General features: G+C 35.0%; 1 protein-coding gene across 1 annotated transcript in view; it reads left to right on the top strand.

Moving 5' to 3' along the window:
- Positions 1–19,406, top strand: part of Kctd8 (potassium channel tetramerization domain containing 8) — a 221,714-nt gene extending 202,308 nt beyond the window's left edge. Inside the window, exon 2 of the mRNA XM_034508158.2 lies at positions 17,916–19,406. Within this exon, the coding sequence (XP_034364049.1) occupies positions 17,916–18,376 (461 nt within the window). The 3' untranslated portion in view covers positions 18,377–19,406. The remainder of the gene's footprint in view (positions 1–17,915) is intronic.
- Positions 19,407–26,559: the final 7,153 nt, after the last annotated feature.

Genomic DNA, 26,559 nt, shown 5'->3' with positions numbered 1-26,559 from the left:
GTCTCTACAATGATGGACCAGAATTACAAGAAGACCAAATCCTTTCTTCCTTAATGTTGACCTTGTCACACTATTTTATCATAGCCTCGGGGCATGAAACAAAACCACCAATTTAAAACTTCAATTCCTTGGAAAGCCCGCATTTAAATCACTATTTTACATTTAATATTAAGGACCCAACATATGAAGAGTTCAAGTAACTTTGTGAACATTCAAACACCTCAAAAGCCACAGTACACCTCCAAACTAAGATGTCTGGCATCTCTAAGATGCCAAGGTCTTCATCTGGTGCTTGGAGGTATACTTACATGATCTAAAAAGATAGTACAGTGCAAAGCTCAGAAGAACTTGAGGAAAAGTGAAAGGTCATTTTGAGTTGATATTGCTGTTAGTTATATAGTCTAACATTGAAAAAAAAGTAAGTACTTTTGAGAGAAATATATTACACTACATATTTCATATAACCTTTGCAATAATTCTTCATAACTGGAAGCACTCTGGTTGTAGGAGATGTTCTAATATCTCACCTGTGATCTCCTGCAGACATGAAATATTACGCCTGAGGATAAACTCGGGGCTACCTGTCTTTAAACTGGTACTCTCAAAAGTATTGCAGGCATAATTTGCTCTCAGAGCTTTTATAGCCACTGGGAATTAAGGCAATTAGAATTTTATTGTGATTATGAGAGGGAATCCTTCTTCCTCAGGGTACAAAATGTCTGAAGGATGCAGTAAGGGCAATCTGTCAGCAGCATTTAGGATGACAGAGGGATAACTTTATATGCCTTTTGGAGACTTCTGTGATGCTTCAGACAGGCATGGATGTAACCTGTGTACTTAATGTGCTAGAGTTTTGTCTATTGTGACAGCTACAATGAACTCTGGGTATATATGGCTTTAAGTGTCCAGCTGTTCTGACTCAAGGGAATAGATCTAAAGTCATTACTATCCAAGCACTCTAATCCAGATTCTATGTCTTTCTGATGGGGCCTTTACAGACCACAGAGTATATGTGGCTCATATTCTCCTCTAAAACTGCATTCCCCACTGTCATACTAGTGAAATAGAGTCCAAAACTGTAGGGCTCCCTCTCCATGATCACTCCACTCCTGCTGACAAATCCCACACTTGTCTTGCCTTCTCACGTGTATTTACACTCACAAGGCAACACAGACAGACATATTTATTGTAGTTAAAAAGTTAAAAAATGAAAGAAAAGTTTTGCTCAGACCCACAATATCAAGTACTTTTTCTATACAGACCATCGTCAAAATGATGTGTATTTTTATCTTTCAAGTGTTTTTATACGTACTATGCTTGTCTTCAGAAAAGATTTATTTAATTTTTTTATTTTATGACATAGTATGAAAAAATATCACATCATTTCCCTCCCCCTTATCCTTTGCAGTCAATCCAGTATCTCTTTTGTGGGTTAAGAAATGTGACATTTTGATCTCTGCTAAAGTAGATTTTCTGTTATTCCTTCAATTGTGTCAGAATATATTATATTTACTGAATTGCACCATGATGGTGTGGCTTCACTCTAATGTAGCAGTAATCCATTTTCCCAAAATAAATTTCATACTTTTGTAAGTAAATCTGTGTTTTTTCATGATTATATTTTCATCATTCTCATGACTTCAATTAAAATACAGAAGTCCATTTTTAAAAGCTCCATATTATTTGTTTAATAATTATTGACTAAATATGTCTTTAATTTATAGAATATATTTTATTTGTAGCACAAGTTTGAAAGACATATACAAGTAATTGTAATACACACACACACAGCAGTAAATGTCTTAGTCTGTTCACTTTCTGTCATGTTACACATTATTATAGTCACGTGAACCCTTTAACTCAACTATTTATGAGAACAAATGCCTCATAATTTTTTTCTGTTTCAAATCATTGTAGCTCATTTTTGATAACTTCTCTTTCTAAATAATTTAGAATTAGTTTTTTCAAATTACATATTTTTTATTTGTTACTAGTCACACATTGGTTTTATTTCTATAAGGAATAATAAAATTAATGCAACATTATTCTTGCTGAAATATATTGTTTCTACCCAGTTTATTTAGATATGTCAATCAAGTTCAATATTTCTAAAGTTTCACATTTATTTCTTATATGGCCTATTTATTTTTCCAGAGTTAGATTGAATTTTGTTTTTTCTGCATTGTGTAAAGTTTAATTTATTTTTATATTAGAAAAAGTTGGTTTTGTTGAGCTACAGAAAAGTGGTTGATATTTATATGCTAATTATGCACCCAGACTCACTAGAACATTCATTTTTTTCAGAAATTGTAATCATAATGTTTTGTTTTAATAATGATGTCCCCTTTCTTTTTACCTAATAAAGTTGTTAATATCATCAGTTGATATGATTTGTATGGCCCAAGCCAAATGAGAAAGTGTGATCTTTCCTTCAAAAGCTGGAGAAAATTTTTCTCTAAAGCAAAAATTAAAGTGATTTCCTTTTTTGTGTGTCCTTTTTCAAAAGCCCAAGTAGTTGTGAGTTGTACAGAAGAACAGGCATCAGAAAGAGAGAACAACTCTCTTAACTCCTCCAGCACTACGTGTGCTTGGATGTTGCTATGCTCCCCACCATGGAGACAATGGACCAAACCTCTGAAATTGTAATCCAACATCAATTAAATTATTTTTTTTAATGATTGTTCATGGTCATGGTGTTTTTTTTACAACAATAGAACACTGACAAAGACACTCTCTCAATTTGTTATAGTGGATTCTGTGTCTGTCTGTGACACATTTTCCTTCTGATGTTGCCGTGAGCGATGAACATTTTTAATTAGCATAAATTTTACCGATCACCTTGGTGATATGTGCCAGTCAATTTTCACAGTGAGAGAAAACACTGTGACACGTAACTTAAGTTACTGGGCTCATTGATTTTCTTCCCTGGTTCTGTGGTTGTATTGTTTGCAGATCATTGCTGGGGAGAATGTACTGGAGTGAATTTGTTCTGTTTTTTAAGGATAAGGCAGAGTAAAGAAGCCAGGACTAAACATAGGCTCTAAGAGCACAGCCCAGTGACCTACTTTCCAACCAGGCACGTCCTCCAAAAGATTTTACTATGTATTAATAAAGTCATAAAATTATGATTCAATGAATTAATCTGCTAATAAAAGTAGAGTCTTCATGACCCAATCACTTCCCAGGCAGGACTAAGTTTTTAATGCAATAATCTGTGGGTGTCCATTTGCATATAAATACCCAGACCATAATATTTCAGTATCAAACATGTATGTGTGTGTATGTGTACATGCTCATGTGCACATGCTTATGTGTGCATGATAGTGCACATGTGAATATTGATGCCAGAGTCTCCTGTTGGTTGTCCTTTTATCAGTCTGTAACTTACCTTTTGAAATAGGGTTTCTCAGTAAGTCTGATTCCTTATAATAGACTGGATGGCCAACCAACTCTGAGTATCTTTTTGCTTTTTAAGATTCCGGTACTGGGTTTTCAATGTCCATGGCCATGCCTGGCTGCCTTGTTTTAATGTGGTTCTGTGAATGTGGATGCTCACATAGTAATTGAGTACCCAATCTTATGATTGAAAATCATCTCCCAGCCCAATAGTATCACTTTTCTTTCATTGTGTGTGTGTGTGTGTGTGTGTGTGTGTGTGTGTGTGTGTGTGTGTGCTGAATTATAAAATATTCTAAGTTGACTATGCACTCTCTGGTATGTAGAGTCACCAAAATCACTCTGTTGCTATTCTGTTTTGATTTTTATTTCTTGCCAGAAGAATCTGTCCTGAGATTTGTTCTTTCTTCTCAGCCTTCTTTTCCTGTTATAGTCACTGGGACTATAGCTTTAGAATGTTAATCATCATTAATAGCATAATTTAAAAACTCAGTTTTTCAACATTTACATTTGTATTCTCTGTCTCCTTTTTTTTTTTTTTTTTTTTTTTTTTTTTTTTTTTTTTTTTTTGAGACGTCAGAGCAAAGAATTTTTTCTAAAACAGAGACAAGTATGTGCCTCCGAGGTGTACCTGAATTTCCCATCTGGACATGTAATGTCTCCAGGACCAAATGATTTGAAAGAATAGAACTATGTTTTTTTTTAATTTTCTATATACCTAATTTTCATTCAAAATCACTTTCTCAATATGCTATTTTTATCCAGTCCATTGTTTATGGTTTCTGGAAACCTAAACATGATGACTGCTATGTCCATTTTCCTCTAAACTTTGAACATTTGTAGTATTTTTGATTTCTTCCTTTTTCTAATATGTCATCATCTCACCTTGAAAATGGCATTGCTCCTGCACAACACTGCACTGATTATTACATCTCCAACCTTCTCTGCTCAGTTGAAGATGATTCATTTCCAAGCACAAATATCAACCTGATCTGGCATTGCTCCAAGGCTTACATTGTTTGGACTTTGTATCCCTTATTTTCCTTGGTTGACATAATACATGACAGGAATATCCTAAGGAAGAAGGGGTATATTTTGGCTCATGGTTTGAGGGCATAGTCCATCATGGCAAGAAAGAACTGGTAGCAGGACCTGATCATAGGGAGGCATTAACATTTGTCCTCTTGTTGGGAAGCTGAGAGGGAGCAATACTGCTCTGGTGACAGTGTTCTTTTTAGTTTAGTCCAGAATCTTGAATGTGGGATGGTGTCACCATCTTCAGGGTGTGTCCTTGCTTATTGGTTAAATCTTTCTGAGAACACCCTCAAAGATACACACAGAGGTATGTTTCTGTGATACTTCTACATTTAGATAAGGTGCTATGGGGATGGATGTGTTTCCCTCTCATCCTTCCAGTCATCTCTAGTTTCCTTCCATCTACTTTTATCCCCTAGAAAACATTTTAAAGAGTTTTTGTTACAGATATGAGACTAAAAAAGAAATTATTTGTTACCTTGTCCAATTCCATTCATTTTCCTGTCTCTTCTAGACCAGATCATGACACAGCAAATTAAATTCATTAATCTTATAAAACTATAAGCATAATGCCCCAATCCCTGGTCATGTTCTAAAAGTATGTAGCACCAACCAAGGTAACATGTATTTATCATTTATTCCTTTAATTACTTTGAATTCTTGAAGATGTAGTATGACAATATGTAATATTTTAAATAAAGCTTGTATCAGCCAAGACTGGATTATAAGATAATATTTGTAGCATTGACTGTTGAACAACTTGATATAGTAGAGATTTTAATTATACCTTTCTAGTATCTCTACATCATTTTATGGTAATCTAAAGGACTACATGAGCACAGTAAAATCAATAATAACAGCACATAAACAATTTTTCTTTTGTCTTTGAGCTATAAAATTATACTCTTCTCTGTTTTCTGTATGACCCTTGTCTTTGACCTTAGAGGTTCATTTGCAAGTTATAAACAAATTCAAATGTTAACCACTCAAAGGAAGGAGTATGATTTCTTAATTAATGATTTAATAAAAATTTTTTATAACTCTGTAATGTCAATATAGTTACAATTACACTAAGATAATTATATTGTACATTTTAATCATGATTAATTAGTAATCTGGGTCATTTAAAATATCTAATTATGACTCTAGTTTAATTCCTCATTGTAGATATGTTTCTTCTATAATAAGAAATATATATATATATAACATTTTTATTAAAAAGCACATCATTCTTTTTTTGTTTGTTTGTTTGTTTGTTTTTGATTTTTTTTTTTTTTTGAGACAGGGTTTCTTTGAGTAGTCCTGGCTATCCTGGAACTCACTCTGTAGACCAGGCTGGCCTCGAACTCAGAAATCCGCCTGCCTCTGCCTCCCAGGTGCTGGGATTAAAGGCGTGCGCCACCACCACCCGGCCAAAGCACATCATTCTTTTAAGAAGTTTTTGTAATATGAAAAATGAGTGGCTTTATTGATTCATTTCATTGACTCAGTACTAGAAGCATATTCTTATGAATCTTGTTCCTGTTTCTGTGAAGTTTCATGGAAATATTTACAATGTGAATTAAACCAAGAGAGAATTCTGCTACTAATGCTTCATATAAAAAAAATCTGTTATCAATGAGTGACCTACCTTGTACATCTGGTAATTGAATATGGGTTTCCATCAGAATCTCAAATCTTCAATGTAAATTTTTGATGTAGCAATTTAGATGTATTTACAAGGAAGGTTTAAAACTCTTCATCTTGAAATAGTTTCATGAACAGCATTTTACTACATTCCTCTTAATTATTTTTGCTTCAATGTTAAAAGAAGAGAGACACTGCTGTTGTTTTTAAAATATTAATTTTAAACTAAAGTGCATTATGAAGTGACAGGAGAAGCTGACGGCAGCTTGACAGGGGCAGAATCCACTCATTATTAAATTAAGTTGTGGGAGCTCTTACAGAAATTGCTGCCCATATGTCAGAACCCTTCTGATCACTATGTGCATATCAGTGAAAGGTGTGTCTTAAATGTGCCTGCTGTACAAATTAACTTTGAGTAGTAGAGAGCACAATTCTTGAGAAGTCAGAGGCCTAATAATGTACGTGACTTGTTCTGTGTTCTGCTGTGTTGTTTAATTCTTTTGACAGCTAATCTGGTTTCTGCATCTCTCTCTAAAACTTTTCTAGGATTCATATTACAGATAATACGTTTTCTCCTCATAGTCATGTGATGTCTTATTCTGGGCCTACCTTATTAATTGAAAATAGCCTAAATTATTGGTGAATTTATTAGAATATTCACTTCACAAGATGAATCAACCTCAGTCTTTGCCTTTGAAATGGGAAAAATAAAAAAAAAACAATTTAAGATTAATTGGTGGATGGAAGGCCTAACATGGCTGGGCCACAAGAACAGAAGAATTAATGAGCTAGAGAAACTCAGGGAACATTTTGAAATACACACTGTTTACCTTCACATATGATTTGAAATGCTTTACTGTAAAGAACGTTTAGTAAACACAAACATTTCAGCACCATTAGAGACTTAACCCCCAACTTTTCATAGATAGGTATCTTGGCTTATTTCTTCAAAGCATGAAGCATATGGGTGATCACATGTTTTGATGATTTTTTAAAAATCATATTCCTAGCACCATTCTCAGGATTATTTCAAGGAGTTCAGTAAAAATATCCTGAGATTTTATTAGCAATTTAGCACATACTGTAACTTAGGGTAATCTCTGTACCATGGAAAAATCTATATATGATATCTGCTATCCCAAGTATTTGAGAATATTTGAAAAATATAAAAGAATATAAATGAAAAACTTTGTAATATGCATGAGGCATGCTATTATTGCTATAACTCTCAAATTATGAGGTAAATATGAAGAAAATAGAATAGTCTTGAAGAAAACTAACACAGATGAAAGACATCTCTTCCACTAAAGCACAAGAATGAATGACAAGTTGAGACGAAGTTGAAAACAGTAATAATATTAAGGTCATTAAAATCCACTCAGGCATAAATCCACTCATGCATGACACTATTATTCAAGATCCTCATTTATTCTCATAATATACTCAAAAATACATATAGATTATACTTTCATGTCTGACATACACCATATTTCTTCAACATTTATAATATACGAAAATATACATATAGATTATACTTTTATGTCTGAAATATACCATATTTCTTCAACATTTATAAATATTAACTTAAAACATTTGTTCTTTCAAGTGTTAACTAATGAGTTAAACATTACTGTAGCATTCTCCGCTAATGTGTAGAACCAATATATCACTTATCCTGTTTCTAGAAGGTTCCACTTATACTTTGTTTATTTGCAGATTTGGAAAATATATTTTTCTCATATGTTTTGCATATACGTGTGTTTCAGTGGGTGGAAGGGAAAGAAGGTGAGAGAAAGATAGTGGGAGAGGTGGAGGGAGAGAGAGAGAGAGAGAAAGAGCCCTTCTGTGTTTAAGTGTTGAACACCTCATAAACACTGACTTGTATTTCCAGCTATATTTATATTTTATATGGTCCATAATTACTTATCAAACAGGTAGAAGTACCATAAAGAAATAGTGACCTAGTCACTCTAACATTCTAATATTATAGAGATTCCTGTTCAGATCTTCTTCCTGAATGTCGCAGGAATTCAACTTTATACTGAATACTCTTTCTACAGTAAGAAACTGCTCTTTCCTTCTCCTCATGAGCAGTTTAACACATCCCATAAACTTCCCAGACTTGAGCAGCCATAATTACTTGCTTTCTCACCTGTGCCCATGCAATAGATCATGGTGCTAGCTAGGTAAGGTATTGTAAATGGCTCAGTGCAGATAATAAATCTACTTCTACTGTAGCCTGGCATTTGACTGTCTTAAATAAAGTAAGTACACAGAGCACCAATATTCATTCTCTCTCTCTCTCTCTCTCTCTCTCTCTCTGTCTCTCTCTCTCTCTCTCTCTCTCTTTCTCTCTCACACAGAGAGAGAGACAGAGACAGAGACAGAGACAGAAACAGACAGACAGAGGAGGAGAGACAGGGGAGAGAGAGTGTGTGAAGAGCTTACTTCATGCAGATTAGTATAGTTTAAAACAGGGATCAACCTTTTATTACATGGTGGATAATTGAGGACATATAAGTTAATACTAATTCTTCCATTATGTATTGAAGTGGATGAAAGTACTAAAAAGTAAGTTTTGATTTTAAATGGAGACTGGGTTATAGAGTATCCTGTCTACATAGCTAAGAAATGGGGATTTTTTTCCCAAAAAGAAATGAAGGTATCTGAGAACAGGTACATTCCTTAAAAGCCATTTTATTGCTGTGGAGGTGGATCTTGGTATTTGGATAACAGAAAATAGAGATTAGAAATGAATGCACCTGTAGGAATAGGAGCCCCTTCAATAAATTCTGTGTTGATGGGAATTAAAGCTGTGGGAAAGACTAAAGTGCAATAGAAGAAGTACTTTTAAGCAATGCAATCAGATAGCTTCATGTGTCGATGGAAACCTTATACAAGAAGGATTTAAAATAACTCAGTTCTTAAGTACATGATTGTATACTTGATTACTATGTTTTTGTTTTTAAAAAAGAAAATTATACATAGAAGAACTGACTAGAATGGAAAAGAATATAAAACTCAGGAGATGCACCAGTGGTTTCAAATCATACTCTGCTATTGCATAGAACCTGGGTTTGAGTCCCACCTTCCAGGTCAGGCAACTCATCACCACCTATTTCAAGCTCAGATTCTGACCTACCCTTCTTTTTTGTTAGCTAATTTCTCTAGTTCCTCTCACCATTATTATCACAACTAAGTTAAAATTCTTTCTTATAGACACTTTCAATCTCTGTCTCTCTCTTGAATGTCTCTTTCATCTCTGTCTCTCATCACATCTCTCTCTATTACAGTTACACTGACCCAGTGTAAATGTCTTACCCATTGATAGTCTCACAGAAAACAACCCTAGCAGACTGATACTACATTTTTCATCTTTCTGAAACATGGTAGCAAATTGAATTTCTAAATATCTAGCTAGTAGGTATGGGCACTTCTACTGTGAGCACAGTTTTGCTATTTTCAAAGACAAACATTTTTTTTTTTAATTTTATTGCACCACAAAGTGAAATTAAACTCTGTTGTGCACATGCATGCTTCTGTTTCTCATCCAGCTTTGTGATTACGAACCAAATTACGTCCATAAGAGACATTTATAAATCTCAAAAGGAAAGGAGGCAGCACTCACATAAAATGGCAAGGCATCTACAAGTTTTATCACTGCACATTACTGGAAATACTTGAAAACATTTACTGACAAATGAGCATGCCAGATCTGCAGTAATTCAGCAGATAAAAGTCCCTCAAACTCTGGCTTTTTCCTGGCAATTATTCTGCCCCTTGAATCTAAGTCTTGGTCTGTTGTTGGCTTCTTTCCTTCTTCATCAATTTGATTATGTTGTTATTGTCTTTGCAAAAGTGTCTGCTTGTGAATCTCTGACAGGCCTTGTACTTGCTGTATATTCATTCATGTGCTTGGAATGAGCAATCCTCCTGCCTTGCTTTACAAGTGTTGTAATTGCAGGTAGGCTTTACCATCTGGCCTCTTCTAAATCTGTTTTCATCAACAGCCTTACTTCCAATCAGGGAAGAACTCAGAACTAAGTCTTTATAGTCCTTGCTATGCAATGCTATTGAGGACTGGAGTTAGAACCCATGATATAATTTCAAAGCCAGGTGTGGTGGTACATATGTGTAATCTTAAGGGAATAAATAAAGACTGAGGGGCTCCCTGACCATTCATTCTAGCCCTATGAATGAACCTCAGCCATTGAGAGATGGTGTCCCTGGAAACAAGATATACAGGTCCTGAAGAATGATGCTCAAGGTTGACCCCTGAACACACACACACACACACACACAGACACACACACAGACACACACAGACACACACAGACACACACGTGCGTGCGAGCACACATACACACATATGCACATACAGAAAGAGAGAGAGAGAGAGAGAGAGAGAGAGAGAGAGAATCAAAAAGTTTAGTCTGGAGTGGGTGGAAGAAAAGGTGACTATAAGCTAAAGAAGAGTGATATACATGTATGAAAATGTTTTAATAGAAAATATACACTTCATCAGACTTGAAGCAATTGTTTGATACTGCATAAGAGGCAAGCATAATTTATACCACTCCTGTTTTATGTTCATATAAATTTGTTATACATAACATACCATAAGAACAACTTCCATCCTTATTTATAGAGCATCTTCTCCCCCACTACAGCCCCCAAGAAATCAGAGATGTTGTCAAGACAACGTCTCATTAATCCTTTCCAAGTATCTTGTAGGTGTTACGATGCTAGTTTTATAGATGTGGAACAAGCAAGCAAACGATTGTGTTCACAAATTTCAAAGACAGATAAATCATTCTAGCCTTGTGCTCTGTTTCAGTTAAGAGGAGGTCATTAGAAGGCGGTAGCTAATGTGATACAGGAAAAATTCTCCAACACTTTATAATAAGGAATGGCGGATTCAAATAGAGGAAAGTGAAGGGTTCTATAGTTTTAATTGAAAGATCCCAAAGGACCCTGAGCTCTGTTTCCGTTGTTTGTTAGTTTGTTTTACAGAATTGTAATAAAGTATAGAATCTTAGCTTCCTTGGGTGCAGTGTGAAGATCATTCTTAAATATATGGCCCTGGTGAGCTCTCTCTAACAGTTTTCCAGATGACAAGGCCTCTGGATGGATAGATAGATTCAACACACATTTTTTCTAGACACACACAGCAGCAAGTATGGAAGTGACATAGAATATTCATGTGCAGAGAATAGAAAATCATTTCCTAATTACATAGAGCCTTTAAACACTTATTTCTCTTAAACAAACTAAAGGGGAAAGCAGAACTTTCCCCCCAAAATGATGTGTTTATGAGCTACAAATTGTGATAGTTTGTTTTTTAATAGAACACCACTAGAGGTTAATTTCACTCAGTTTCCTGGAGATTTTCTCACTCCTGTCATATTACTTGAACCTAACTATATTTTGTATGGATTTTTAAGTTTATACTTGTGAAACAAAATAAGAAAAATATCTTTAAATATAAATCAGCCCACATGTGTTTTTATAATATTGTGTAGTCATTACTTGGATGGTGCATCAAGAATTACTTAAAAAAAAAGATTTCTGCTCATGTGTAACTGTAGTAATAATGTGTGTGTGTGTGTGTGTGTCTGTGTACGCGTGTGCGTGTTTGTATGTGTGTGTGTGTGTGGTTTATGAGGACAGTGAATATGTGTATATGTGTATTTGGTCTGTGTTAAGTTCACATGTACGGTGGATATGTAGTGTGTGTGTATGTTGAGACAAAGCATAGGATCAAATCTGAAACAGAAAAATCTAGGAACACAAGAAAACTAATATTTAAAGCAAAATAGAACAAATACTTTGATATGGGATTAAACCAACTACAAGTGGGTCATTAAGACAAAAAATTCATCCAACCATAAAAAAGGATTTAGTGTGAAAGCGGTATTTGAAATAGGCTTTAACATTTCTTATTTTTCTTGTTTGTTTGTTTGTTTTTGAAACAAAACATCTCTATATAGTCGTAGCAGACTTGGACTTTATTGTGTAGACCAGGCCAGTGCATGCCACCATGTCTAGTGGGCTTTGAGTCTTTAAAGAAAAACAGTAAGACTGAAGGCGTTTGAGGAGAGGACACTATTATCAGAATGTATTTTATGAAAACATCTATTTTCAATAAAAAATGGAAGATAAGATCACTGTTAGAGATCTCCTTTAATACATGTTTCACTAAACAAATAGATTTTTATCATAATATTATATTGAATTTTCTTATGTAGTTTAGTAATAGTTTTAGAAATCATACATATAAATTTTGTGAACTACCTGGGTGAAATAAGAAACATGAGCAATAGTCCATATGTTTCTAAAATGATAATTCTTTAAGGGAGACAGGAAACACACACACACACACACACACACACACACACACACACACACACAGTGTGTGACTGTAAAGTCCTAATTTTTTGTGGAAGGATGGTGGGAGAATCCTGTTAGTATGCTGCAGTTTAGAGAGTAAAAGTTTCATAAAAGTCCATATTCTCAAAGATAGGTACCCAGACTGGAACTACTGGCTGGATTTAAAATTGTCAGGGGTTTGGTCAACTTCATTAGGACATGTTAAATCATCAGAATTATATCCTTGAAGTATTGGGCTCCCTACTTCTTGTCTGTCTTCTACATCCTGGATGTCATGAATTAAGCATGCCTGCTGCCATGAAGTGAGTGCTCATTTACTCCCCATCTACCATGATTCTCTGCTTTTTCTGGGATAAAAGCAATGGAGCCTTCTGATCATCGATGGAAACAGTTGAAATTGTGAAAAAAAAAGTTTCATCCTCATGGTTATCTTACATATTTTATCTCAAACATAGAAACATGATTAGCATATTAATTTATGGACAGGTAGGAGAATCCTTAATAACATACCAAGTGGTGAATACAAGCTGCCAGATGAATGGCATTGTCAGTTTACATACGACATGGATTCAGAGGCAAAAGATCATTTCAAGGCTTTTGTGAAGTAATCCCTCTGATCAAGGAGCAGAAGTAACACAAAAAAAGGCACAGTTTTTGTCTCTATGGAATTTTCAGTAGAAGACACAGTATAAATAAATAAAATATAATAAAAGACAATTACTGGGATAATTGGAAGACTAAGCTAGTAAGGAACATGCTCATATAAAAATGCAGGATCTAATCATTTCTGCTTTAATTATGCTGTTTTTGTTCCTTCTATCCTTTATTCCTTCTTTCCTTCCTTCCTAGATCTTTGTTTTCTGTCTCTTTTGTTATTCAATATATTTTAATTGAAACACAACTGCTCCAATCTCCTCTCTGCCTTTCCTCCTTCCAACCCTTCCCATATGTCCTCCCTTCCCATATGCCTCTGTCTTCTCATCTTGATGGCCACATTTATTTTGATACACACACACAAACACACACACACACACACACACACACACACACACACACACTCACACAACTTACTGAGTCTATGTATTTTGTGCATATACAGATTTAGGGATGACTATATTGTATTGAATAAACAGGGGTTCATTCCTGTAATTACCAAATTCTCCTTCTATCAGCAGTCACTAGTTTTCTGCACTTCTTTGTCTAGGAATGGAACTCTGAGATTTTTACCTTTCTGTGTTAGTATGTCTATTGCTTTTGTCAGCCATCTTTAGGATATACAACCTCAGTGTCGACTTCCTGATTCTGTAGTTCTTAAATCTTTCTGACCCTCTTCTAAGGTGCTCCCTGTGTTAGGTTCAGGATTTTTGTTAAAGATGTAGTCACAATGGTTGGATTCCCTGTAATCCATTGATCTCATAATTATATCCAATTGTTGTTTCCTTTAATGATTTCAATTTGCTGTAAAAGGAAGGTTCTTGATGAGCGGTGAGGACTACACTTACTTGTGGTTATGAGGTAATTAAGAATTATGATAGTCTAGTAAAGTGGTAATGGTAGGATCTATTTTAAAATTCACGACTCCACCATCTCTTTATACTTGGAGATTTCTAATAAAAGCTCTGCTTTTACTCCTGTTGAGCAGTCCTGAATCCCACAAGAATGCTATTGGTTACCCCCAGAATATGTGTGCCATTGTTGCACTTTAAAGGATATTTTGTCATTCTGATCAGTGTTGTGGTTAATAGGCATCATGGGTAAATAGACATATTGACTGCTTCCTATATATGGCAGTTTGCATAGTATTTTCTAGTATTATAAAATCAAGACCACAGGGAAGAGGTTTTTTTTTTTTCCAAACTATATTCATCTCAAATGAACTGAATTCTGGATCCTAAGTATACAATACATTCAACAATAGAGACGTATCTTAAATCTCTAAGATGCATCCCAGGGCAATATCAATTCTCTATATTGTTTTGCCAGTCACATGGACTATCCTGACCAATCACTTGCAAAAGTGTTGTTCATGACTGGTGGTTTTATAGGATGTCTATTGCTTTTGTGGGGGAAATTGTCAGCTTGAATATCATAGCCTTATTTAAAGTTATATATGATATATTAAATATTTCATATATTATATAGAATTTTAGGTAAATATGAGATAATATAACTCCTGAGGCTTTATCAAACAATATGGTGTTTTTAATCTTAATTCTCCTTTAGCCATAAATGTGGTAATTCTAATTAAAATAGCAGAAATATACAGAAATGCCTTCATTTTCATATACATTACTTTTCTTGAAGATGAATGCCTTTCCTATGTGAAGCTTCAATTCAGAATTGGAATTTAACTAATCCATAAAAACTGTTTTCTGTTTCTTTGTTCAATTCAATAATATTATAGTTTTTCACATCTGTGCATGCAGTATTTAAGCTTCAGTTACAGATGTATTCATCTACCAGACAAGTTCACACTAACTAATACAAGGGCTGTTGCTAGGAATCAGGTACATTTTTGAGTTTCCTCTAAGTAATTATTCCACATATATAAGGATATTCAAAAAAAGTTTTGTGATACTACAAACCTTTGCTTTTCTTCTCTTTTATGCAACTGCTTAATACTTACAATGTGTTACTCTTTCTATTCAAGCACCACATAACCATCCACACACAATTGAATTTAGCACCGTTAAAAGGTAATTTTCCTTCTGGGAATTACATCTGCTGCAGAAAAATTCTACATATCAGGTACTTTCAATCATCACTAAGCATGGAAAGAGATTAAAATGCAATTTGTAAGGTGTGCAGCTGTACACAGATTTCATCTATAAACACCTCTGTAATAAAAAGGACTCTAGTGTGGTCTTATGACCGAGCATAGCCACATGACTTTACAGAGCTTACATGCATCTTGACATATAAGAACTGACATTTAATTTCTATACCATACTCTCTTTCCAAATGGCTGAGAAAGTTACCATTTTCTTCCTTTTTATTGCAATATAAGAAATCCCAATGAAGTTCATCCAAAGCCTTATTTGCCTGTTAAGCAAATTTGGGGCTATTGTGATCTCTTCCATTCTATTTTGCTTGATGCAGAATTTTTATTGTTTTTGTTACTCCTATTTTTCTGGTGCCAGTGCTCAAATGTGGAGATTCACTCTCTCTAAGCAGTGCATTGCCACTAAGCCTCAGACCTAGTTCTACAGTTGCCTTGAATTAACACTTTGAAAACTGAGGAGGCCGCTTTCATTTTCTTAAATAATTCCTTCTTGAACATAAGAGTTTAATTAGAATTGTAATGGTAAATGAATCTAGACTCAGGAATAATAATAGTTTTTAAAATATTTTTAAGTGTTCTGACAGTTACTAATACCTTATATGTATATTACCCACACATTTAAATTTTACTGTGGCCATGTGAGCAGGTATTAGTATTTTAATTTTATTTCAATAGATAAAATTAAAAATTTAGGATCAAAGTCACTGAAACTAAGGACCTACTCATCTCTGAATACTTAATATGACCTGAGCCAGAATTACAATGAAAGTATTTGGATTCCTCAGTCAATTTGGAATGAATAATAGTGTTCTATTTCCATCTTCAACAGCCCAGGGTTACATATTCGGAGCAATAACAATTAGTATTTGAGCATACCAGAATCAATCAAAATACTTCATATATATTGATCCCTTATAAAACCTTGAACTGTAAACAGAAGAAATTCAGTCTCCCAAATTTAAAAATGTTATCAGAGAATACAAAGTTTGGACATTACTGAACTAGAGTGTAAAACCACACTGAATATATTATGCAACCCTAGCATGCTCTTGCCTATGTTTGAAGAAGAAAAATATGTATATTAAAATGAATATAAACTGATAATGTTCTTCCAGGACTAAATTTCATTGAGCTTATAGAAAGTTGTACTTTGATATTCTATAAAGTACACAGCAATTGAAATTGTTTTTCTCTTCTAGGAACTAATTCATATTCATGATAAATGTTCCTTCTTTTTCATTTTGTTATTTTTAACTTAGATAATTTCACAATAATAAAAATCTAAGAGGTTGCATTGTTTGTGCATTATTTGGGGTTAGATACCCACAGGCACTTTTCTCTGCATTTTGGACAGTTGAGTCTTTCTGTAATGACCTCCATTTGTTGCAAAATAAAGTTTCCTTGATGAAGGTGAGAGCTATGCTTATCTGTGGATAAAAGCACGATAAGATGCATGATCTTTTATTGAAAGGTCACTAAATAGAATTCTGAAAGTTTTCCAGTGTAAGTAGTAAATTGGCTTTCTGCGTGTTTGGATGTACAGGCTCTGGGTTGTTTTCCAACCTCACAGATACAGGTTTGCAGAACACTTTTCCTTCACATAGTTTTTCTTAATTTAAAATAAAAGGTACAGTTTCATGAAGTCACATTTATCAACTGTTGATCTTAGAGCATGAGCCATTGGTGTCCTATTCAGAAACATTTCCCCTGTGCCAATGCATTCGAGGCTCTTTTCCACTTTCTCTTCTATTAGATTTTGTATGTCTGATTTTATGTTGAGGTCCTTGATCCACTTGGACTTGAGCTTTCTTCAGAGTGATAAATATGGATCTATTTTTCATTCTTCTACCTACAGACTGCCAGTGAGACCAGCACTATTTATTGAGATTTCTTTTCTTTCTTTCCACTGTATGTTTTTTGCTTCTTTGTCAAATCAAATATACATAGGTGTGTGGATTTATTTCTGGGTCTTCGGTGCTATTTCGTTTATTGACCTGTCAGTCTTTGTACCAATACCATTCAGGTTTTTATCACTATTTCTTTGTAGTACAGCTTGAGGTCAGGAACAGTGATTCCCCCAAAAGTTCTTTTATTGTTGAGACTTGTTTTAGCTATCCTGGTGTTTTTGTTTTTCCATATGAAGTTGAGAATTGTTCTTTCCATGTCTCTGAAGAATTGTGTTGGACTTTCGATGGCGATTGCATTGAATCTATAGACTGCTTTTGATAAGATGGTCTTTTTCACTATGTTAATCCTACCAATCCACGAGTAGATCCATTTTCTGAGGTCTATTTTGATTTCTTTTTACAGGGATTTGAAGTTCTTGTCATACAGATCTTTCACTTGATTGTTACACCAAGATATTTCATACTATTTATGACTATTGTAAAGGAAGTTGTTTCCCTAATTTCTTTCTCAGCCAGTTTATTGTTTGTGGAAAGGAAGGCTACTGATTTGTTTGAGTTAATTTTATCCTGCCACTTTGCTGAAGTTGTTTATCAGCTGTAGGAGTTCTCTGGTGAAATTTTGGGGGTTGCTTATGTATACTGTCATATCATCAGCAAATAGTGATTCTTTGACTTCTTCCTTTCCAATCTGTATCCTCTTGATCTCCTTTTGTTGTCTAATTACTCTAGCTAGAATTTCCAATTCATTTTTTTTTCTCTGTTTTCTTTGTCTCTTTCAGGACCACCTCAGAAAATAGTCTCACCCAAACAAGAACATGAAGACAGAAAAGGTGACAAAGTCACAGACAAAGGAAGTGAGAGTGGGACTTCCTGCAATGAGCTCTCCACATCCAGCTGTGACAGCCACTCAGAAGCCAGCACTCCACAGGATAACCTGGTCAACACTCAGCAGGCTGCAGCTCACCAGCCTAACACCTTAACCTTGGATAGACCCTCCAGGAAAGCACCTGTTCAGTGGATGCCACCACCAGACAAGCGCAGAAACAGTGAACTCTTTCAGTCACTCATCAGCAAGTCTCGAGAAACAAATCTCTCCAAAAAGAAGGTCTGTGAGAAGCTAAGTGTGGAAGAAGAAATGAAAAAGTGCATTCAGGATTTTAAAAAAATCCACATTCCAGATTGTTTTCCAGAGCGCAAACGCCAGTGGCAATCTGAACTGCTCCAAAAGTATGGGTTGTAGTCATGATGTACTGGGCTTGTTTCCATGGCTTTCAATGTTTACTAAAATGTCACCACCTAACTGATGGCTGGTGTGATTCTTGCTGCTCTTCCTTTTTGTGAACAGTGGATGTGGGACAGTATTTTTTCATTACTTTTATTGTTGTTTTTAGAAACATAATTTTAAAAATAAAACCAACAAATGTGTATCAAAATGGTGTATCTATCTGATTCAAACCATTTTGTAATAATGAATGTGTAATGTGCATGATCAAGAAACTTAGAATCTTGATTTTTGAACTGTCGCTGACTGGACATGTTTGTCATTCTGTAACTCACAAAACAACACATCATCATATCACACCAATTCAGACAAGAATGTGGATGAGATGACATGAAATAAAAATTTAAATGATGGTTTTAGGACCCAAATATACAACTGTTTAAATGTTAATGCAATAAAACAAGTATTATTTTTTGCATGAACACAATGTTACAAATAAATCACAAGAAGTAGGGAAGAACTGTTTGTTGCTTTGAAAGAAAAAAAATATTAAAAAATAAAGCAAATATATATACATAAATATATATATATAAATATATATAGTTTCAGGCAAAGTCTGTAATTGTAAACTGTTTAGGAATTGAACTTTTTTGTTCCAGACCTGTGGTTCTTTTGTGTAGATGTATGGTGTTTCTGTATGTTAAGATGGTGTAAATATGCCTTATTCTGTTATATTACAGCATCAACATTCATCTATCAATGCTAGTCATGATTATTTCTGTGAAATGAGTCTTTTTACATCAGGCTGTGAAACTGGTATAATGATGATTTAAAGATCCCACAACCATGTTAATCAAAATAATTGAAGGAAATGGGAAAGAGCTTTATGTGTTTATTAAAAAATGAAAAAAGTATGTTAGAATTCCTTAATTTCTTCTGATTTTTCTTTAAAAAATATTTTATCATCTTTGATGTCATTTAAAACACCATATTTCAAAATAATTGATAAACTCAAATATTGGAAATATTAAACATAATTCAAATTGAAGTAGAGATCCAGATCGTTGCTTTGTAAACCCTCAGTCCACAGAAGAAGAAAGAACTCATTTGATATTACACTGAAACTTTATTTTCACTGACAACCAGATTGAAAGGCTTCTCCACAATAAATTGTGAAGTTATCTCTTACAAAGCAAGAGACAAAAATGTCAACAGCGTTCTGAAAGGTCACTCTTGATGAAAAGTGTTTTTTTTTTTCCCTCGGTATGTGGGGACAAGCACATCCTGATCAAAAGCCACACAATTATGCTTCAAACTCTCCACAGAAATAAATACAAAATATCATGAAGTCTAGCTAAAGAAAATAGGCTGAGAGAGGTTAAAAATATCCTCAAAAATGAATTCCAGTTTCTTGTGGTGACTTAAGAGATGGAGTGGGTGGTACTTGCAGCATCCTCTCTTTAAGCAGACATAGGATATGAACACCTTCATTTGGAACTTTAACAAAAAGCTGCATTTATTTCTGGATAGATTTTGATTTTCATAGTACCATTATATAAAGTAGTATCTACCCAGTACTATAAAAGACACCTAAAACATGATGAACTTTCACTTAACTGTCAAGTTTTAGGAGTGTCTCTTCTCAATTTCTGTTTATAATTTCAGGAAGTTGTCAGTTTTCAGTATGGTTTGATATACGTGGAAAACACTGTTCAGGTCTGGAGATTGACAGATTTCCAAGCTTTCCATCCACATCTATCACTTATCCTTTATGTATCTGATGGATAATAAAAGGGTTATAATGTAGGAGTCATTTCAAGGGTTGGGGAGGTGGCTCAGCAGGTAAAGAGCTTGTTGTGCAAACATGATGACCAGAGTTCAGGTCTCAGCACCTAGGGAGGATCAAGCTAGCCAGTTAGATAAGCTGATTCTAACATATCTGTGTTCATGTGAGTGATCCCTGCAATACACAAAGTGGAGAATGAAGACTGAGGGATCTGATATAAAGTTTTGCCTTCCATTACATACTTGCACATATATGTACCTATTCACATAAGTACACATACAGGGATCACACACACACACACACACACACATAATCAAAATTATAATGAGTTCTCTAGGTTAAACATACATAAACATAGCTATTAAATTTACATAAATATAGCTATTTTTCATTGATCTGGAAAGAAAACTAAACAAAAATGGTTATCCTATATAATTATGTAGCTATCACTATCAAATAGTAAATTTAGAACTCAGAGAGACAAGCAACTTAATAAGAACTATAACCCTTAATAAATCATACTCACTTCTAAAGACAGAACCCAAGCAAAGACAGAAGGGGAAATTACTCAACCCACACAATTTCCTTCTATATTCTAATTTCCTCCATAAAACTTACATATTTCAACAGAAGTAGAAACCAGCTGGCCAGATATGTGCACATATAAAGTCCATAGTGAGTTCCTATGAGACCAAGTTCTGAAACAAATGGCAAGAACTATGAAAACTACCTTGCACCCTCTGTATGTTTTCTAATTAACCAGCTCATGCAGGATTTTAATAGAGTTAATAAGAGTGTATTCTCTGATCTACTTATCTCTTGCCTCCTTAGAGAGTGGTGCATACAATTCTACATTCCTTCTTGATAAACTAGAATAAAAGTTCTGGACCATGGGATGAAAACGGGATCATAGTTTTTTTTTTTTTTGTTTGTTGTTTTTTTTTTGAACATATCCATAAGGAGGGCACTTATTTGGCATGTCAGCAACACATTCACGAGAATCAGTTGTCACTCTTGTCTTTAGGAAGAGGCTTAAAGTCTGATTCTTTCAAATAGTTTTTTTTTTTTTTGTCAGTAGAGGCTAGAACTTGACTCACCTCGAGTAGGCATACAAGGAACCAAATAAAGTGGCTAAAACAAGGACTATTTTAATGAAGAAAAAAGTGACATAAAGTATCAGAGGTAAGATAGACTTAAAGTGGCTTATACTGCTTCCTCTCCAAATGATTGGGATGTGAAATTGAACACAAAAAATGCAAAAACTGGAAGCAGCTGCTGAAATTGAGGCGTTCTTCTCCTGAGATGGTTTCCTTATGCTGAGTATATGGTTGAAATGCCTTGTAGCCTCCAGTGAAACCCCAAATGCCAAACAAGGAAAGAAACAAGTCAATACAGAGGTTCACTATTCTAGAAGGGAGTTTACAGTAGATTTCGGTTTAGTTTTCATAAGTTTTGTCTTTACTGACTATAAAAGTGTACAGAAAGGCATTCAGGCCGTCTAGGAATAATACAGACAGGAAATACCAGTGGTCATTTCACAGTTTGCCTCGTACCTCTTATTCTGAAACTGGGAGCCGAAGAAGCTGGCAACATTGAAACTGCACAATTTATAGATGAAAGAGGACTCTCTGACATTTGTCTGTCCTTGGACAAAGACTAAAAGTAGTATGTAAAACACAATAACTTCTATTACACATTAGTTGAGACAAGTGTGTGTATGAGTGTGTATGTGTGTGTGTGTGCTTGTGTATATGTGCTATTCAAGTCAGCAACTCAAATAGCAATTTTTGAAATTGAACTTTTAACACAATCGGTACATAGCCATATTGATAACGGTATATTTAACTGATGTCTACATGCTTAGGAATGTTAGAATGTCTTTACATTATATGGAAACTAATCAGTTCATGCAATTACAACAAAACAACAACAACAACCAAAAAAACAAGTTAGAGCTTGAATTGACAAAATATTTTGTGTGCAGTATTTCAATACTGCTGTTTTAAATTGCAAAAACATGACAATAACAGAGAGTAGAATAATTAATAGTTGCTTTTATTGTCATTTGATGGATCCCTTTGTACTATCTATTGTTGTAGTAGGTAAGTTCTATCCATATGTTCGTTATGCCTGGTGCTCTAATGCAAAAGACAGGCTAGGAAACAGAAGGATACAGTAGCCTTTAGGAAGAACTAACCCAAGAGTCCATAAAACCTCTATCCCTACTGTAACGACAAGTTCACGTTCAGACCCTCATCATGTTTACCTTAGCTGCAGTAAATACTACATTGGCCTCTGAATTTTTATGCTATATTACTTCACTTTATTTATTTTACATTCTGATTGCAGTTTCTCATTCCGTTCTCCTCCCAGCCCCTCCCACACCAACCCTCCTCCCGCTTGCTCTCCATATACTTCTTCTCTGTTTCTCTGTGGATTTCTGTCAGCCTTGCTATTTAGCAATGTGTAATAAAATTGGGTACCTCATCTTCTATTGAGACAAGACAAGGCAACCCAGTAGGGAGAAGGGGACCCAAAGGCAATGAACAGATGCAGAGACAGTTCCTACCAACACTGTTATGAGTCCCACAAAACTGAGCTACACTAATGTAATGTATGTGTAGGGGATGGGGACCTAGGTCAGGCCCATGCAGGTTCCTTGGGTGGCAGTTCAATTTCTCTGAGCCATTTGTGCCCAGGTTAGTTGATTCTTGGTTTTCTTCTGGTGTTCTTGAACCCTCTGACTATGCTTTCCTTCCTTCTATTGCTATATTCCCGAAGAACCACCAAATGTTTGACTGTGGGTCTCAGCATCTGTTTCCATTAATTTCTGGATGAAGTCTGTCTGAAGACAATTGGGCCAGACATCAATCTAAGTATAGCAGAAAAGAATTAGGAATCATTTCATTGACTTTTTTTTTTTTTGTCTATTTGTGTTTGGTTCTATCTTGGGCTTCTGGGCTATCCTGTCAGGAGCCATCAGAGAGAAGCTAAAACTAGCAGGTGATCATCCTAAAATGGGTCTGCCTTGGATTAAAATCTATAATAGATTTGCTCCTATAGTCAAGGCCCATGAGAATTTAATTTTAGGAAGGATATTTTAATATAATTTTCCTATTATTATTAAATATATATATAACAATCACTAGGTATAAGCCCACAGTTTTGAGCAGCTCTCTGTAGAACAATGAAGATGTACTGTCTTGTAGTGATTCTATATAGACAAATAGATGATTTCTTAATTCTAATGATGATTGTATAAGAATTCCTAAAAACCCTTTCTGTTGTCAAAACTGCAATAGAACTCTGCCAGTCTTTAACTGTCATGAGCTAAATGCTTCTGAGATAACAAACAGGCATCTACTACTCAGAGCATATCCAAGAAGTTATAAAACCATTAACTAAAGGCAATGAAAAGGAAACTAAAGATTTACTATAGGTACAAGGACAGAAGATAAAACATTGAGTGGGCTTACCTATAGAAAACTTCACTAATGACTTAATCACAAAAGTTATGTTTTTTAACCCTCCATGAACCTGTAGAGCTGGGGACAGAGCTCAAGGAGAACATTTGAGACAGAACTAAACTCAAGAAGAACCTAGAAATAAAGACATTAGAAGTGAGAACGTTGTTACATCAGAGCAGTAGGAGAGAGCAAAATTAGAAGGAGAATGCAGAGTGAAATAACTTAGAAACTTAAGGCAACTTAAAAGACTAAGAGAGCAATTTGAAAAATGAATAGGGAAAAAGAAAAACTAAGAAGCTGCAGAGAGAACAGAAGGAGCAGGCAGGCTTCTCCTTACCATGGGAAAGAACAGTTCTTTTCTTAATAGCAAGGCAGGCTTGATTTTACTAACGAGAACAAAGCTTCTTCTTATAAACTTGGTTTTAATTTAGTTAGCAATAATAAGGTAGAAGCTTTTTCTTTATCTATGCAATAAACATTGAGGCTTATTTTTCATCCAGAATGAGTGAGTTCTTTCTGGACTGACATTTGGTCTTTCACTCAGTATACATATGTAATTATGGATGTGTGTGTGTGTAAGCAGGTAATTATGAGATAGCATGAAAGCTGTCCAGAGCTGATTCCAATGGAGATTTGAAAATGTGTATGCATGAATTTGTTATGAATTTATTTGAGTTTAATCCATAATTACTTGTGTAAAAGCTTTTCTTTCTGCAAGCATGACTCTTTTCTGGTTCAATAGATGTTTATTGCTTCAAACTTCCCCCTAGCCTGGCAAGGAAGAGGTATCTGGACAAAAGGGAAAAGGCTCTAGTAATTAATCCATTAATCCATTACTTAATCCCCTGCTGTTTTAAGATGAGGTGCTAATGCCAGAGACTGCATCTTCTGGCCTCAGAGGAACTCAGACAGGCAGGCCAGCTACAGTAGAAAAATGACTTAGACTTAAGATAGGTAAATATCTTATTATTATATAGCAACCTTAAATATCTCTGAAGACCAAGTCTTATCCCTGCAGATGCACTTCCCCTTTATCTGCCTCAAGAAGAACCAACAAGAAAGAAGAAATGCCAGAGCTGGCTAATGGCATTATCCAGCCTCTGGGTCCTGTTCCTTTTGGCAATGTCAGGGGTAGGCTTCCTCTCATGGCATCGGTCTCAAACTCGACCAATCATTGGTTGGTCACTCTCACAATTTCTGTATCACTTTGACCGCAGCCTATCCTGTAGGCAGGACAAATTTTTTGTGACTGGGTTGGTGTTTAAATCCCTCCACTGGAAGTCTAGCCTGGTTACATGAGATGGCAGGGTCATACTCAGTATTCTTCATTACTAGGTGTGTTAACTAAGGTCACCCCCCTAAATTCCTTGGAGTTTTTATTGTCCTAGCTTTCTAGCTTATCCCAGAGATGTCTTTGATTATAGTTGTCTCTCTCAGTATTCTCTTTTTGTCCTCCCCCAGCTCATCTCTCTTGTTCCCATAACCACAATCTACCACCATGCAGTCCCCTCTCCTTACCCACCCTTGATGTCAATTCTGTTTCCTCTTTTCAGTGAGATTCATACATTTTTTTTTTTGAGTCTTTTGTCAGCCTCTCTGAATCTGGATTGTAACATGGCTGTCCTTTACTTTACGGCGAATATTCACTTATAAGTGAGTATGTACCATGTTTGTCTTTCTGGATTTGGGTTATCTCACTCAGGATGATGTCTTCTAGTTCCATCCATTTGCCTGCAAATTTTATTGGCTGCATAATACTTCTTTATGTAAGTGTACCACATTCTTTTTTTTTCCCCATTCTGGGTTGATTCCAGTTTCTGACTATTATGAATAAAGCTGCTATGAACATAGTTGAGCAAGTATCTTTGTTGTAGATAGAGTGCCCTTTGAATATATGTCCAGAAGTGGTATAGGTGGTTATTGAGATAAATATATTCCTAATTTTTTGAGAAATTGCAAGATTCATTTCCAAAAAAGCTATAAAAGTTTGTACCCCCACATCCAATGTCAGAGTGTTCCACTTGCTTCACATCCTCATTAGCATAATCTGTTACTTGTATCTTTGATCTTGGTCATTTTGATAGGGAAAGATGAAATCTCAGAGTCATTTTGAATGGCTTATCTCCTTATGGCTAAGGATGTTGTGCATTTTTAAAATGCTTATTGGATATTAGATGTTCTTCTGTTGAGAATTCTCTCTTTAGGTCTTTAAACCATTTTTAATTGAATTATTCTGTTTCCTGATATGTAGTTTCTTGAGTTCTTTATATATTTTAAATATCAGTCTTCTGTCAGGAGTGGTTTAGTAAAGACCTTTTCCCAATCCATAGGCTGCTGGTTTGTTTGTTTGTTTGTTTGTTTGTTTTTGTTGTTGTTGTTGTTTGATTGGTTACTTGGTTGGTTGTTTGGCTTGGTTTGCTTTTTTTTTTTTCTTCTGATAATGGCCTTTGCTCCTTTGCTTTCTGGAAGTTTTTTGTTTCATGAAGTCCCATTCATTAATAAATAATCTTAGTACCTGCATGATTGGTGTTCTGTTCAGGAAGTTGCCTCCTATGCCAATGAGTCCAAGATTATCCCTGACTTTCTCTTCTTTCAGGTTCAGTGCCTCTAGTTTTATGTTGGGGTCTTTGATCCACTTGGACTTGGGTTTCTGCAGGGTGATAGATATGGACCTATCTGCATTTTTTCTACAGACTGGTATCCAGTTAGATCAGCACCGTTCGTTGAAGATGCTCTTTCCCTGCCAGATCATCTTTTCTTCTACTAGATGTGTGGTATTTCAGTTTCTCTTCCCTTCTTTTTTTTTTTCTTCCTCCTCCTCATCTTCTTTTACACTTGTATACTGAATGTACATTTTTTTCATATAATATATTCTGAGCATAGTTTTCTTTATTTATCTCTTCCCATGTTCCTCACCTCCTCACTTATCTCCATGACTTTTTTCTTTG

The sequence above is a fragment of the Arvicanthis niloticus genome, chromosome 7 (assembly GCF_011762505.2).
Source record: "Arvicanthis niloticus isolate mArvNil1 chromosome 7, mArvNil1.pat.X, whole genome shotgun sequence".
NCBI classification, from domain to species: Eukaryota; Metazoa; Chordata; class Mammalia; order Rodentia; family Muridae; genus Arvicanthis; species Arvicanthis niloticus.
The sequence above is the reverse complement of the archived record's forward strand: the minus strand, read 5'-3'. Positions and strand labels throughout refer to the sequence as shown.